Source organism: Oryzias melastigma, unplaced genomic scaffold (assembly GCF_002922805.2).
Source record: "Oryzias melastigma strain HK-1 unplaced genomic scaffold, ASM292280v2 sc00184, whole genome shotgun sequence".
Classification (NCBI taxonomy): Eukaryota; Metazoa; Chordata; class Actinopteri; order Beloniformes; family Adrianichthyidae; genus Oryzias; species Oryzias melastigma.
This window is the reverse complement of record NW_023416879.1, coordinates 322,215-335,326: the sequence shown is the minus strand read 5'-3', so window position 1 is coordinate 335,326 and position 13,112 is coordinate 322,215. Positions and strand designations below refer to the sequence as shown.

The window sequence follows — 13,112 nt, the reverse complement described above, 5'->3', positions numbered from 1 at the left end:
AGGTGGAGGTTTGCCCTGGAAAGGAGAGGAATGAAGGTTAGCCGCAGTAAGACAGAGTACATGTGTGTGAATGAGAGGAACCAGAGTTACAATGAGAAGAGATAAAGAAGGTGGAGGAACTGAAGTATCTAGGGCAGGGATAGGCAACTCCAGGCCTCTGCATGATTTCGAGATATCCAATGACTGATTGACTCATGACTGATTACCTAGTTCAGGTGTGTCCAGCCAATTAGAACATGCCAGAGCAGGGGATGTCGGATAAAACATGCAAGAATGCGACCCTCGAGCCCTGGAGTTGCCTATCCCCGATATAGGGTGTGGAAAAGAAGTGAAGAGTGAAAAGAAGACGAGCAAAAGCAGCAGCAGCAGAAGAAAAGGTCTTACTAATTAGGACCAAATCCCCAACGCTTTAAAACAAAAACCTTGGGGCTGCATGGTGGGGCAGTGGTTAGCACTCTTGCCTCACCACTAGAAGGCCCCAGTTCAAATCCCAACTGGAGGACCTGAACCAGAACCACTAGCTGGGGACCTTTCTGTGTGGAGTTTGCATGTTCTCCTCGTACATGTGTGGGTTTTTTTTCCCTGGGACTCCAGCTTCCTCCCACCGTCCCAAAACATGCTTCATAGATTAATTGGTGACTCTAAATTGCCCCTAGGTGAGAATGTGAGAGTGAATGGATGTGTAATTGAGGCCCTGTGACAGACGAGCGAACTGTCCAGGGTGGATCCTGCCAGATTAGGATCCGGAAGCCCCGTGACCCTGAAAGGGACAAAGCGGTTTAGAAAATGGTTGGATGGATAAAAACTCTTCACAATGTGCATCCATTTCCTTTGCATCAACATTCTGTGGGTATAAAATGATGATCTTGCCAGTTTCTCATTCCAAGATCCTCATTCTCACAGCCTTGAGCCGCTTAATGGACAAGCAGCTCCACTTGGTCATTGTGTGTCTTCAGGTTGGTCGTTGACAGTCAGAAGTTGCAGGTGAACTTGGAAGGCAGGACACTGTGTATGCATTTAGGCGAGATTGTAGATTACAAACGACTACTTTATATTTACATTTCATGTTTCTTTTTTGAGATTATTATTGTTTTGTTTTCTACTGTGCTACTGCTTTCTTGAACTGGAAATCATTGGTTTGATGAAAGTTATGATGCTGCTGTAATTTTTCTGTTTTTGTTGTTTCCCAGTTTGTGTTTTTCTTTTTGTTGGTTTTTAACTGTGCCCTTTTTTATTTATGGTGTTTTCTGTTTTCTTCTCAGTGGTTGGTTAGGATGGAACAAAAGCAAAAATGAAGAAGATACTGCTCCAAAACAAAAGCCAAAAGTGGAGCCAGCAACCCCTTTAGTGATCAGGTAGGTGTTCCATTAAAGCAGTAAAAAACAACATCCAGATTGAGCACCACCCTGGAGGTTTATCTTTGATATTTTTCTTCTCTATCAGTAAGCCAGACTGTTTTTTTGTTTTTTGTTTTTTTTTTTAGATTTGGTCTGCCAGATTCCCGACGCCATGGCGAGTCTATATGTCTGTCCCCATGCAACACATTGGCTGGAGTAACGGATGACTTTGGTCGAGTCACACTGCTGGACTTGGCCCGGGGCATTGCTATTCGCATGTGGAAAGGTGAAGAAAAAGCTCATGCTTACAACAGAAATCTTCTCCTTGTAGATGAACTTGCAGGACATTCCAGAGCAAAAAGCATTCCCATGCTGTCTTTTAAGCCTCCACTCTCATCTTATAAGTCCCATTGATACCAGTCATGAAATGTGTGCTTGAAGGTTCTCTGAGTCTGAATAAATGCTCTTCATTTTAGGATACAGAGATGCTCAGTTGGGTTGGCTGCAGGTTCGTGAGGAACGTGGCGATCGTGATTTCTCTCCCACTGGCTCCATGCCCAGACGCAATGCTTTGTTCCTTATCATCTATGCCCCCCGCAGAGGAATCTTAGAAGTGTGGGCCATGCAGCGAGGCCCTCGAGTAGGGGCTTTTACTGTGGGCAAACACTGCAGGTACATGCAATCAAGTTTGGTTGACTCGTTAAATTAGAAGTTAAAAGGTTACCATACCAACCTACAAAGTATGATGTCTATGCAATGTGTACATACATGTCCCCAAATATATGTAGATTGTGTATGTCTTTCTAGGTTACTGTATGCAGGCTACCATCTGATGGGAGTGAACAGTGTGACCAGTCAGGGCTGGCAGCTTCACACACAACAGGTGTGTCTGCTTGATCCCAGCACAGGAGTCCTGAGGACAGTCAACATCCCCTTCCACCTCGCCCTCAGGTGAGTGCAGTCAGATGTTGTCATGGAGACAGCATTCTTTAGTGATGGTGATGTCACTCAGATACTTCAAGTCATTCAAATCTAATTAAGCTGCTGAAACATCTCAAGAAGGATCCGCAGAAAAACAGAACCTACCTGAGCTTAATTTATGGACATGTCATTTCTCAAGTGTTTTAATTTTCTAACTATTACATACAATTTTGTAACTTAAAAAAAACAACGTTGTCTTTATGGGGTTTTGTGTGTAGAATGTTATAGACATAAATTAATTTCACCCATTTTGAATTAAACAATTTGCATAAAAATGTGGAAAAAGTGAAAATACTTTCTGGATGACCTGTAATACCAGTTAGGGGTGCAACAATTAATGATGACATCTATAAAGGTTTTAAGCTTTCATTCAACCCTTTAACACCTGAGGGGTTGCTGGTGACACTTAAACACAATACCTTTAACGTACTGTAACTTTTTAACCGTTAACACGATAATTCTAGTAGATTGTGAAGGAGAAAAGTGGCGCCAGTGCTGCATTTCTCCTTCACAATCTACTGGAATTATCGTGTTAATAATTTAAAAATGACAGTAAATCAAAGAGCATAAACACTGGACCTCCAGTGTTAAAGGGTTAAACATTACTTCCATCTGTCTATGGCCCAGAAGAATTTGTCCCACATTAACCCAAGAGGGGAATTATAAAATTAAAACTGGAGGATCTTTTTATTATTGTCTCAATGTAATTAAGAAAAAACATCACAAGCCCATGAAGCTGGAGTGATCACAGCTGCTGGGACGGCCTGGGCCTGGCAGAGGTCTCTAGTCCTCTGCTGCCTACCAGGGGGCTGGTTAGCGTAGCGGGCTCGATGTCTCCAGCTCCATGGTCTCTGTGACAGGCTGTCAACCTGTCCAAGTTGTATCCCGCCTTCACCCAACAATAACTGGTACAGTCTTCAGCAACCCCGAGGTGCCAGCCGGTTAAGATAAAAATCCTCACATCACATAACTTCTTGTTGAAACAGTAGAATCTGTCCAACCCAAGAGGCCTTCAGCTCTTATTTGTTTGCTCAGTTGTTGCACAGGACAGATTCTACATTATAAATCCTTTGAATCATTTGAATTCAAAAGAGCCACATCAGGTTTGTTTTTCTACCTGCTGATCGCGTCACTGAAAACGACACGTACCCAAAGCAGAGTCCCTGAGTGGTTGATGCCGTGTCAACCTCATCTGCCACCCAAATCATGCTTTTGATGCACAAATCCCGCCGCAGGACCTCAGATCGCTGCTGTACATTTACTTCAAATTGAAACTGGATGTCTCTGCTGTGCAAATGGCGTCCAGTGTGAATGCAGCGTACAAATGAATTGTTACACCACTGGTAATGGTAAGGCTGGGTTTGACGGTTTGTAAAGTGCGTGAATTTACTGAGTGGAAAATGACATAATAAAACCACTTTTATCAAGCTCACTAAACTTTCATTTGGTAAATGATAAATGGCGTATACTTGTATAGCGCTTTCTACCCTCCTTCGAGAGCCCAAAGCGCTTCACAGTCACAGACCCATTCACCCATTCACACACACATTCACACACTGGTGGTGGCTCCGCTGCCGAACACTGGCGCCAACCTCCCACCAGAAGCAATTCGGGGTTCAATGTCTTGCCCAAGGACACTTCGACACATGGGTGGGCAAGGCGGGAATCAAACCCGCTCACTTCTGATCAGGAGTCGACCGCTCTACCACTGCACCACGGCCACCATTTCCCCATTTAACAAGCATAGAGTTTCTGAAAGTTTGTTTTAAATATCACTGTCTTGGCAATTACAGCTTTGCAGGCCTGATTAGAAGAGTTGTGTAATAACCAGGCAGAACTTGATGAAAGCAGAGGAGCTAAAGGTGCATGGGGTTAGTATAGGAATAGAAGTCATCATGAGAGCTGGAAGGCTACAGGATCATGATGAAGGATAAACGATCATTGTCCAAGAAATGGGCAGTGATCCTCTCTTGATGTTTGGCATGTTTGCTTTCAGTGGCCAGAAATGCAGGTTCACTTACGTTGTGTCCGCTCCATTTCAGTGACAAAAAAAGTGAACAAGCCAAAGACATGCATCTCATGAAGAGACTCACCTCTGTACTAAAAAACAGAGATCTGGATCCTGGTAAGGACTGTAGTGGTTGCAGAATGGAAGAAGAAATCTTTAAACACATCAAGACTAACACTTTATTCTATCTTTTGTTTGTTTACTTGATACTTTTTAGAGACTTTGGAGAGTGAAGCAAGAAGTGTTCTGATGGAAATCAAGCATCCTGCAATCAAGAAGCAGGTATAAGGAGCATCAACAAAATAATAATGTTGTTCTCCCCATTGAAAACTGTCTACAGTAATACAAGAACAACATTCTGAAAATCAACCATTGCTTTTTAAAAAAAAAACATTTTGATAAAACTTCTAGAAAAATGAAAAACTATTCAAGTATAAGGAAATGTTGAATTCAGGAGTGTCTTCTAATTAACATCACTAGTGTCTTTGACTTATAATCCATCAGTTTGTCTCTTTAAAGATCCTTCTCCCAACTATATTTTTTTCTACTTTTACTCATGATTATGCAGTTTTTCATCAAAATCAAAAAGCCTTTGTGTTTTTTTAGACCTATCTTCTGCAGATCAGCAGAAGCTCTTTAGAAACTCACCTGGGTAGTGACCTGTTGGCGCAGAAGTAACCCTATGTAAAAATCCCAGCATTCCTTTGTTTACACCAGGGGTATTCAAATCCAGGCCTCGAGGGCCGGTGTCCTACATGTTTTCCAACCAACCTTCCATTGAAGCTCCTTATTGGCTAAACATACCTGATCCTGGAAATTAGCAGCCAATAAGGAGCTTCAATGGAAGGTTGGTTGGAAAACATGTAGGACACCGGCCCTCAAGGCCTGGATTTGAATACCCCTGGTTTACACCTTCTCCTGCTAGCATAGCTTAACTGTAAGTTATAGCATCTCAAACCTTCAACTAACATTAGCGAAGCAAAAAATGAAGAAAGAAAACTGCAAACGATATCAGAGCTATCCATCCGTACAGTGCTGATCCAGATTCCAGCACAGCTGAGTAAAACAAAGACGTTCATGGATCTGTTTGTCTGTAAATAGATGATCAGAATGGAGCAGGGAGACTTTGGCATGTTTGAAGCTCCATGGCAGCTGCTGCCTCACAAACCAGAACTTTTACAAACTTTAGGTTTTTTATCTGCTCCTGAAATATTCAGAAACACTTTTAATCTTATTTTTTTTCTATATCCTCCGTCATGAGAAAAAAAGAACATGTTAAAAACATTATTTTCATTGGAGTGGATGACAATAGTCAGTGTGGTGTTTGATGATGGGGTTTGTTCCTCACTAAACAGGAGAGAGAGAGAGAGAGAGAACATTACTTCAAGACATTGGACAGATAATCAGACAATCATGAACAGGATCGTTTAGCGATGCGATGTTCTTGTGCTGTTATTCATAAATAAATGTAAGATTAAGAGAAAAGAGGAGAAGGTAATGACAGAGTTCACTCGCTTTATTGCTGTTCACCTTTTATGGTCTCGCTGTTTTGTGTTTTTTTTTTTTAGAGAATTTTTGCATTCCTTTTTTTTTGTTTTGTTTTGTTTTGTTTGTGTTCTGATTGGTCGTAGACATGCCTCAATCCATTCCTGTGTGCCATGTCTCTTACAGAATGCCACACTTCCATAAATCTTCTATCCCAGTCAGATCTTTGTTTTCATTCAATATTAGTGGACGTGTTTTTCTACAAAGTTTGAATGTTTGAGTGTTTAAACAAGAGAAAAGAATGAAAACGTTTATAACTGCCTGAGAAAAGTGAAAATCAAATCAATGAATTTGTTTATAAAGCAGGACCAACAAAAGTGCTGAACAAGGATTCAAATATTAATAAAATCACTAAACAATCAAAACAATAAAAGCTTGCTCTCTAAATCAACTCACTGGAGTCAAACCTCTGAGTAAAAAAATATACGTTTTTCTAGAGTGATTTAAAATCACTGAGGGAAAAATCAATAATCACATCTATTATGGACCAGACAGGAAATGTCAGTCATGACCCGGTCAAAATTAATAACACATTTAAAGAGTTTTATAAAAACGTACACACATCACCAACCAATCCATCAGAGTAAAGCAGCAACACATTGCTTAAAAATGTAAACTTACCCAGGTTAAATGAAGATTAAAATCCAGAAAATAACTCATGGATGGACTTGGAACAGGAGTTATGTGGAAAGATCAACCTGTCAGATCTACCATTTATCAGCCAAACAATAAAAAAACATGATTCTTTCCAAAGTATTAACATAAGCACCACGTTAACAGCCTGGTGGGATTTTCTCAAAGTGTCCAAGTCCTCAGTCATACCATGTAAAATGACACCCATCTGGAACAACCCAGACATCCTAATAAACAAAAAGATGTTACACTTCCCAGCTTGGCAAGCAGGGGGCGTAACACTACTAGAGCACCTAATTATTGATAGAAGATTTATAACACCCCAGGAACTACAAGATAAACATGGAATAAATCACTTCTTGGAATACCAGCAACTGAAATCTAAAATAAGTAAAAAAAAAAAAGTATGTTTGTTCAGCTGCTAGACAGGACCAGTGAAATTAAATAAAACATAAAATCACTGAGAGATCTGGCAGACCTTACAGAAAAGGTGAGAGCATTCCAGAGTTTGGCAGTCACAAGCTGAGTCCTGGGAACCAATAAAAGTAATAGATCTTCAGATATCAGCGCTCAACATGGACGATAAAAAGGTTCATTTCAGAAAGATAAAAAGGTGGCGTAGCTGTAACAGAGCTAGCCTAGACTGAATGTCTCACTCTACTCCATGCAACCCCGGTACCCATATAATCAGAATAAAACAATTGTTTTTTGTTTTTTTTACTTCTTCACATTAGTAAGTTTGTCCTCTTGGTCGTCAGTAAAAGCTAGCTAAACAACTAGCTTCTTCTCCTGAGAGAAAGCTAATAGAACAGATGTGTAACCCTGTACACGCTAAAGTAGTCACAGAGTTCCACAAAGTTCTCTGATCATCAAGCATATAATGTAATAAAAACTTCACAACTGATCTGTAAGCTAAGCTTTGACAGTTTATTACCTCTTACTGATTAATATGTAACAAATTGAGAAAAGTGAAGGTTTGTTTTCTCATGAATTTTGAAACTACAATGTCCTCCAATTCCTCTGTTCAAACAAAGTCTGCTTGGAAATGGTTGATTTTCAGTCCAGGGTTTTGTACATGTGCTCATGTTAACATCTCTAAATCTGGTCTCCATTTTGTGCTAGGCTTTGGAATCTCTGCTGTCCAACAAGAATATTCCTGCCTCCTGTCTCACCAACATCATGTGCGCCCTAAACTATGCATTGAAGCAGCAATGTAAAGTTTTTTTTTTTTTTTTCTTACGGAAACAGAGTGTTTCCCACTTTTTAAACATAATACACAGTAATCAGTTGGTCACAGAAATTCTGATGGGTTACTTTTGCTCTCCAGCTGCCGAAGAAGTTGATGCTTCACTGATGCAGCTGTGCTCCTCACAGCTAAAACTGCTCCAGCTCTACACTAACATCCAGAAGCTGCAGTCTTCTACGCTCTCTGAGGCCTGTTCTGAAAATGTAAGTGTTGCAGACAGACATGAAGAATCTGGTAGCACAGATTGGTTCTGTTGAACTGCAGTTCTTTCTCATTCCTGCAGGATAACCTGGAGGACATTGAGAAAGAGCTTCTCCATGTGTTACCTATACTGCAACATTATGCAGAGTTTGCTTCCAAGCCCAGCGTCTCCTTTGCCCAGGACTTGCCCAGCTCACCGCTCCCTGTCCAAGCTTTTCTCTCTCACATGGAGTGTGGCGAGGATGGAGAGGTGAAAGTGATTCGTAAGTCGGAAACCGAGTGGAACCAGCTTGGTAAATATATACCATTTGCATTTATGTCTACTTTAATGCAACCTATAGCTGCACTGTGGCACCAATGAAAACTGCATTTTCTGCATGACAATGTGACACTTTTTTTTTTTTGTAAACATAATTTATTATTTTTTTTTAATACAACTTCACAACATTGACATGTTTGCCCTCTTCCTGAACCGACCCTAGCTAAGGTCATTTTTATAGTAACAGAGACAGTAGTTGCATGTTTTAAAGAATAGACATATGAGTTATTCAAAAATGACAATAAATAATAATAAAATAAAAATTATAAAAAATCATAGTAACAATAAAAACAATAATAAAAAAATAATAATAGAAGAGGAGCTTATAACATTCCTTCTCCTCCTCAATGTGACAATTTGAGTATCTGCTGATAGCATTTTAAAATAATTAAGCAAGGGGTTCAATTTTAATTTTAATTTAAAAAGGACATGGTGTCATAGAGCCAAGACATTGAGGATGGTGGGGAGGGCCTCTTCCAAAGTAGTAGTATGCATCATCGTGCAATGACTGAAGTGAATGCATTTAGGGCTCAATCTGGTGTCCGAGTATATTTGAAATTGCCCCAAAATATGGCTTCCAGAACTCCTCAAGATTTGCGGATGACCAAAACATGTGGGTGAGGTTACAGGGGGTGTGCGAGCATCGATCACACCGGTCTATGAAATTTGAGTATATTTTTGTGAGTCTGGATTTACTGTAGTGTGGACCGTGGACCACCTTAAACTGTATTAGTTGAACCTTTGCAGAGGAAGATCATGTTTTTATCCCTCTTAGAGCCGCAGACCACAAGTCATCAATTGTAATGAGAAATTGAGTGGGTTTTGCTTTAGCACTATGAAGAACTAGGAGGACAGGACTTCATTTGTCCTGTGTAATATTTAGCCCAGGTTTTGCTCTTTTACAGGATACTTCTTATTCTGGGATAGTCTTTGTGGGAGGAGCCCAAACCATCAGATCTGTGACATTCTGCATCAGGCGGGCATCCGCCCACAGCAGTTACTGGTAAGATGTAAAGGATTGGTGAACTAGTGGTGCAGTGGGTTTATCACCACAAAGGCAATGGACTGTTTAGTCTTAATATCTAAAACAGTTGTTTTTACTTTACAGTCTTTGCTGCTGTGTGTGTGGCTGCAAATGGAGAAAGAGGTGCTTCAGAGACCAGTGGAAACGGTTAAAAATCTGCATACACAACTTGTTGCTCTCAGTTGCATGAAAGGTTTGTCTGTTTTTCCTGGCATGGGTTTTATTTTGGCATACTTTTGAAGTACATTAGGTTGTGGTTCTATTTCAATGAAAACAAGTTGAATGAAATGGAGCGATAAATCACTTCCTCTTTATCTTCAGGTACAGTTGAGGACTCCTGGGACCCACAGTCGATCTCCCCCTGGTGGCAGCAAGTCAGACACACATGCGTCCAGTCCCACAATGCTGCTGCTGCTTTGTTGGCTGCATTAGTTGCCCACCATGCAGCCAAGGCGAGCATCACTAGCCTGGCTGACAGACGGGTACACGAGTCCTTCAGTCTGGAGCAGAAGCTTCCCACAGCCTCATGACGCTCACAGCAGACTCTTGTTTTGTGTGACAGCTGCAGTCAGAGTGGGAAGCAGTTTCACTAGAGCTGGAGCAGTGGGCAGTGTGTGTTCGCCAGCTGGAGGATGTGCTTGTGCTGCAGACTCTGCTTATGATTCCATCTCTTCAGGGAACAGCAGGGGGCGCCCCAGTTCAGTGTTCTATCAAAACACTGTTGGAGGGGGGCACAGGTAAGAAAGGATCAAAGAAACCTCTCCAACTGATGCCTTGTTCTTTTTAGAAATGAACTAGATTGTGTTTTGTCCAATGTTGTTTTTTATTTAAATATTTTTTGGTAATCCAGGTAACAATGGTTAATAATCTTCTCAAAGGTGTCATACCATGACTTTCTTAAGCCTTTCAGAGTGAACTATATAATCATATATTACTTTTGGAACACTAAGAAACAAAATATTTATGAAATATTTGTTATTTTTTGTGAGTTTTTTCCTACCTGGAAGTAAAACGACTCGATTCCTGAATCTCCACCTGCCGCTGTGTGTGGGTACCGCCCATTTCATGGGCCCGATCTGAATTCTCCCCTTCTCCCATCCCCTTAGCCCTCCCCCTTCGTTTATCCCTCTGTGCTTCTTCCAAACGGAGAGTTATGCAAAATAGTGTCTAATATTTCGGATGTGACTTTCGTCCGATGATGTCATCAACATCACCGGTCCGCTAGCATTAGCACGGAGCTTCCAGTGCTTAAATAAACATAACAACAGCAGTTTTATAACTTTAAAAAGGTCGTGCTACAAACTTCTGTGGTTCAGAGAGCACCAAAGTGAAGGAAAGAGCTTCTTAGTGTGAAGAGGTTTACTCTCACGATAGTGGACTTTGGACCCCTCTGTTTGGATGGTGAAACTTAAAAAATAATAATTCCGGACAGGACTTTGACTTCAACTGCCATTTCAAATCAAGGGGGAGGGCTAAGGGGAAGGGAGAAGGGGAGTATTCAGATCGGGCTGTGGTGTCATCCTACAGCCGGCAGTGTGTCTTCGTTTCTCCTACAAAAATAAATATCCAGTTTTTATCAGAGATGGATGCACATAGGGCCGGATCTAGGCATGGGCAAGGTGGGGCAATGCCCCCCCAAATTTCAGGACTGCCCCCCCAAAACGTGACGCCATGCAAACAAGAAAATCAGACCGCTCTCTGCTCTCTCTGGCTCCCATTCAGAGTAGCTGCTGATTGGTAAATCCAAGAGAGGGCGTGGCCTCTCGCTTCACTCGGGTCCTCTCTCACTCTGTCGCTCACGCGCACACAGCGGCAGAGACATGCGGCAGCAGAGCTGGGCAGAACTGTTTAGAAGTTTTTATCTGCCGTTTGTCGCTGAAATGACTCGATTAACCAAAATTGTAACTTTTTCTTGTCCTCATCTGTTGCTCTCGTTCTTGTAATGTGGAGGAAAAGGCGATAAACGAGTTGACAAAGCGCAGTTTTCTGGTTGTTAAAGCTAGCGCTGTTGTAGCAGCTAAGCTAACAGTACCGGAGCATTAACTGTGTTTGAGATAACTCACCTGTGACGCCCCGGTGAGAGCAGGCGGCTGCAAGGGGGAAAGGCCCCTGAGATGAAGGAGGACAGTGGGAAGTTGGGGTTGTCTTTCATATTCCATTGAATTTTAATTTGCCTCTGCTCGTTAGTATAAACTTTAATATTATGTTGTTTATAATATATTTTTTTAAACATTTGTCCGTGGACAACAGACATAAAATAGCTGCTGGGTTAATTTAATGTCCACTGTCCCGGATAAATAAATAAAATTGAAATTCTTCTTAATTTTTAAATGCAACAATAACACATATTATTTGAAATCTTCTTCATTTTTACATCAGTGATTTACTACTATGAAGCCTATTACTAAAACACAAACTCATGTCTATAAAGAAAATGCTAGGGATGTCCCGATCAGGTTTTTTTGGGCCCGATCCGATTCCGAGTCATTTGATTTTGTGTATCTGCCGATACAGAGTCCCGATCCCGACTTTTATAAGACATTTAAAACATGAATAAATTGAAGAAACAGATTAGTGTTGTCCCTTATTTATATTCCATTAACCTTCTTTTATCATTAAAAACTTAAATAAAACACTTCTGTGAAGTAGCTTTAATAAACAAGTAAAAATACAGCAAATATAAACTAGGAAAAAAATACAATTTTCTTGTTATATAAGGGATAATTAGTCATGTAATAAAGTTTAGTGACTTTAGCTTTAACATCTTTAGAGCTATTGAACATTTTTGATCAAATGTGATTCCTGTCCTCATTTAAAAATCTTAAAAATAAATAATGACTTTGTTTTAGCATTAAATTTGATGAGTGTTCTTGAATAGCTGATATCATTATTAGTTTTATTTATTTAGCTATTTTTAAGATTATGCGCTTCTTTTTTAAGTTCTCAAGACATCACATTTTCGGTTTTATTACCACAGTAGTTAATTTTCTTAACTGTTATTTCTCTGTCAGATAAATAAAACAGGACCCGAGCTGTCTTGTTGCCTAAGGACTTAAATCACGGCTCTAGCATGTAGCAGTTAGCAGCTGCTGTGTAGCCATCTGTCTGCAGCATGAAGAGCTTCACATTAAAAAGAAAAAAAATACTGTATTTTTCTGTTGAAATGCCTTTAGAGGTTGTTGTTTGTATTAGGACAAACCAATAGAGACACTTGCTGTCAGTTTAAAGCATTTTTAGAAGAGTTGTTGGTCCCGAAAGTTAGCTTTCTAGCTAGCTTTGTTTACATTAGCCTTCTACTTGAACTTCTGCCGTTTTCTGCTGCGTTTTCTGGTGATGACATTTTGTGATCTTTTCATGACATGCAGACTTCTAGTGGAGTATTTATCCGGAATGATAAGATGAAATATAAAGCGATGATCATAATGAGAATAAAGGAAATATCCGATTCCGATCGAGTCCAAAGCCACGTGATCGGCCCGATTTCCGATCACGAGATCGAATCGGGACATCCCTAGAAAATACCTTATGAAATTTAAAGAATTATCGTGATATTGTTGATTAATATTTATAGTGTATTGAGTAATTTAGTGAAAATAACAAGAAACGATTCAACAAAACACCAAAACTACTCAACAGGATTTCAAATGTTGGATTTGAACTAATTCCCTGCTGATGAAAATACATTCTGTTATCGCTTAAGATTTTCTCATCCATGGATTTTTTTAAGCAATTTTGAAGCAGGAATCAAGAGTTTCTGCAGAGATTTTTTTTATCATCTGCTTCATAGAAAGTGTGTTGGCTGTTTTAATAGTTAAATA

At 40.2% G+C, this 13,112-nt stretch overlaps 1 protein-coding gene across 1 annotated transcript in view; it reads left to right on the top strand.

The window, feature by feature from the left end:
• Positions 1-13,112, top strand: part of rab3gap2 (RAB3 GTPase activating protein subunit 2 (non-catalytic)) — a gene marked incomplete at its 5' end in the record, with an annotated part of 37,769 nt that overhangs the window by 17,313 nt on the left and 7,344 nt on the right. Inside the window, 13 exon segments of the mRNA XM_024261217.2 lie at positions 1,263-1,355; positions 1,484-1,623; positions 1,814-2,009; positions 2,145-2,288; positions 4,361-4,443; positions 4,544-4,608; positions 7,627-7,717; positions 7,832-7,953; positions 8,034-8,244; positions 9,176-9,273; positions 9,379-9,487; positions 9,616-9,776; positions 9,857-10,031. Of these exon segments, the coding sequence (XP_024116985.1) occupies positions 1,263-1,355; positions 1,484-1,623; positions 1,814-2,009; positions 2,145-2,288; positions 4,361-4,443; positions 4,544-4,608; positions 7,627-7,717; positions 7,832-7,953; positions 8,034-8,244; positions 9,176-9,273; positions 9,379-9,487; positions 9,616-9,776; positions 9,857-10,031 (1,688 nt within the window).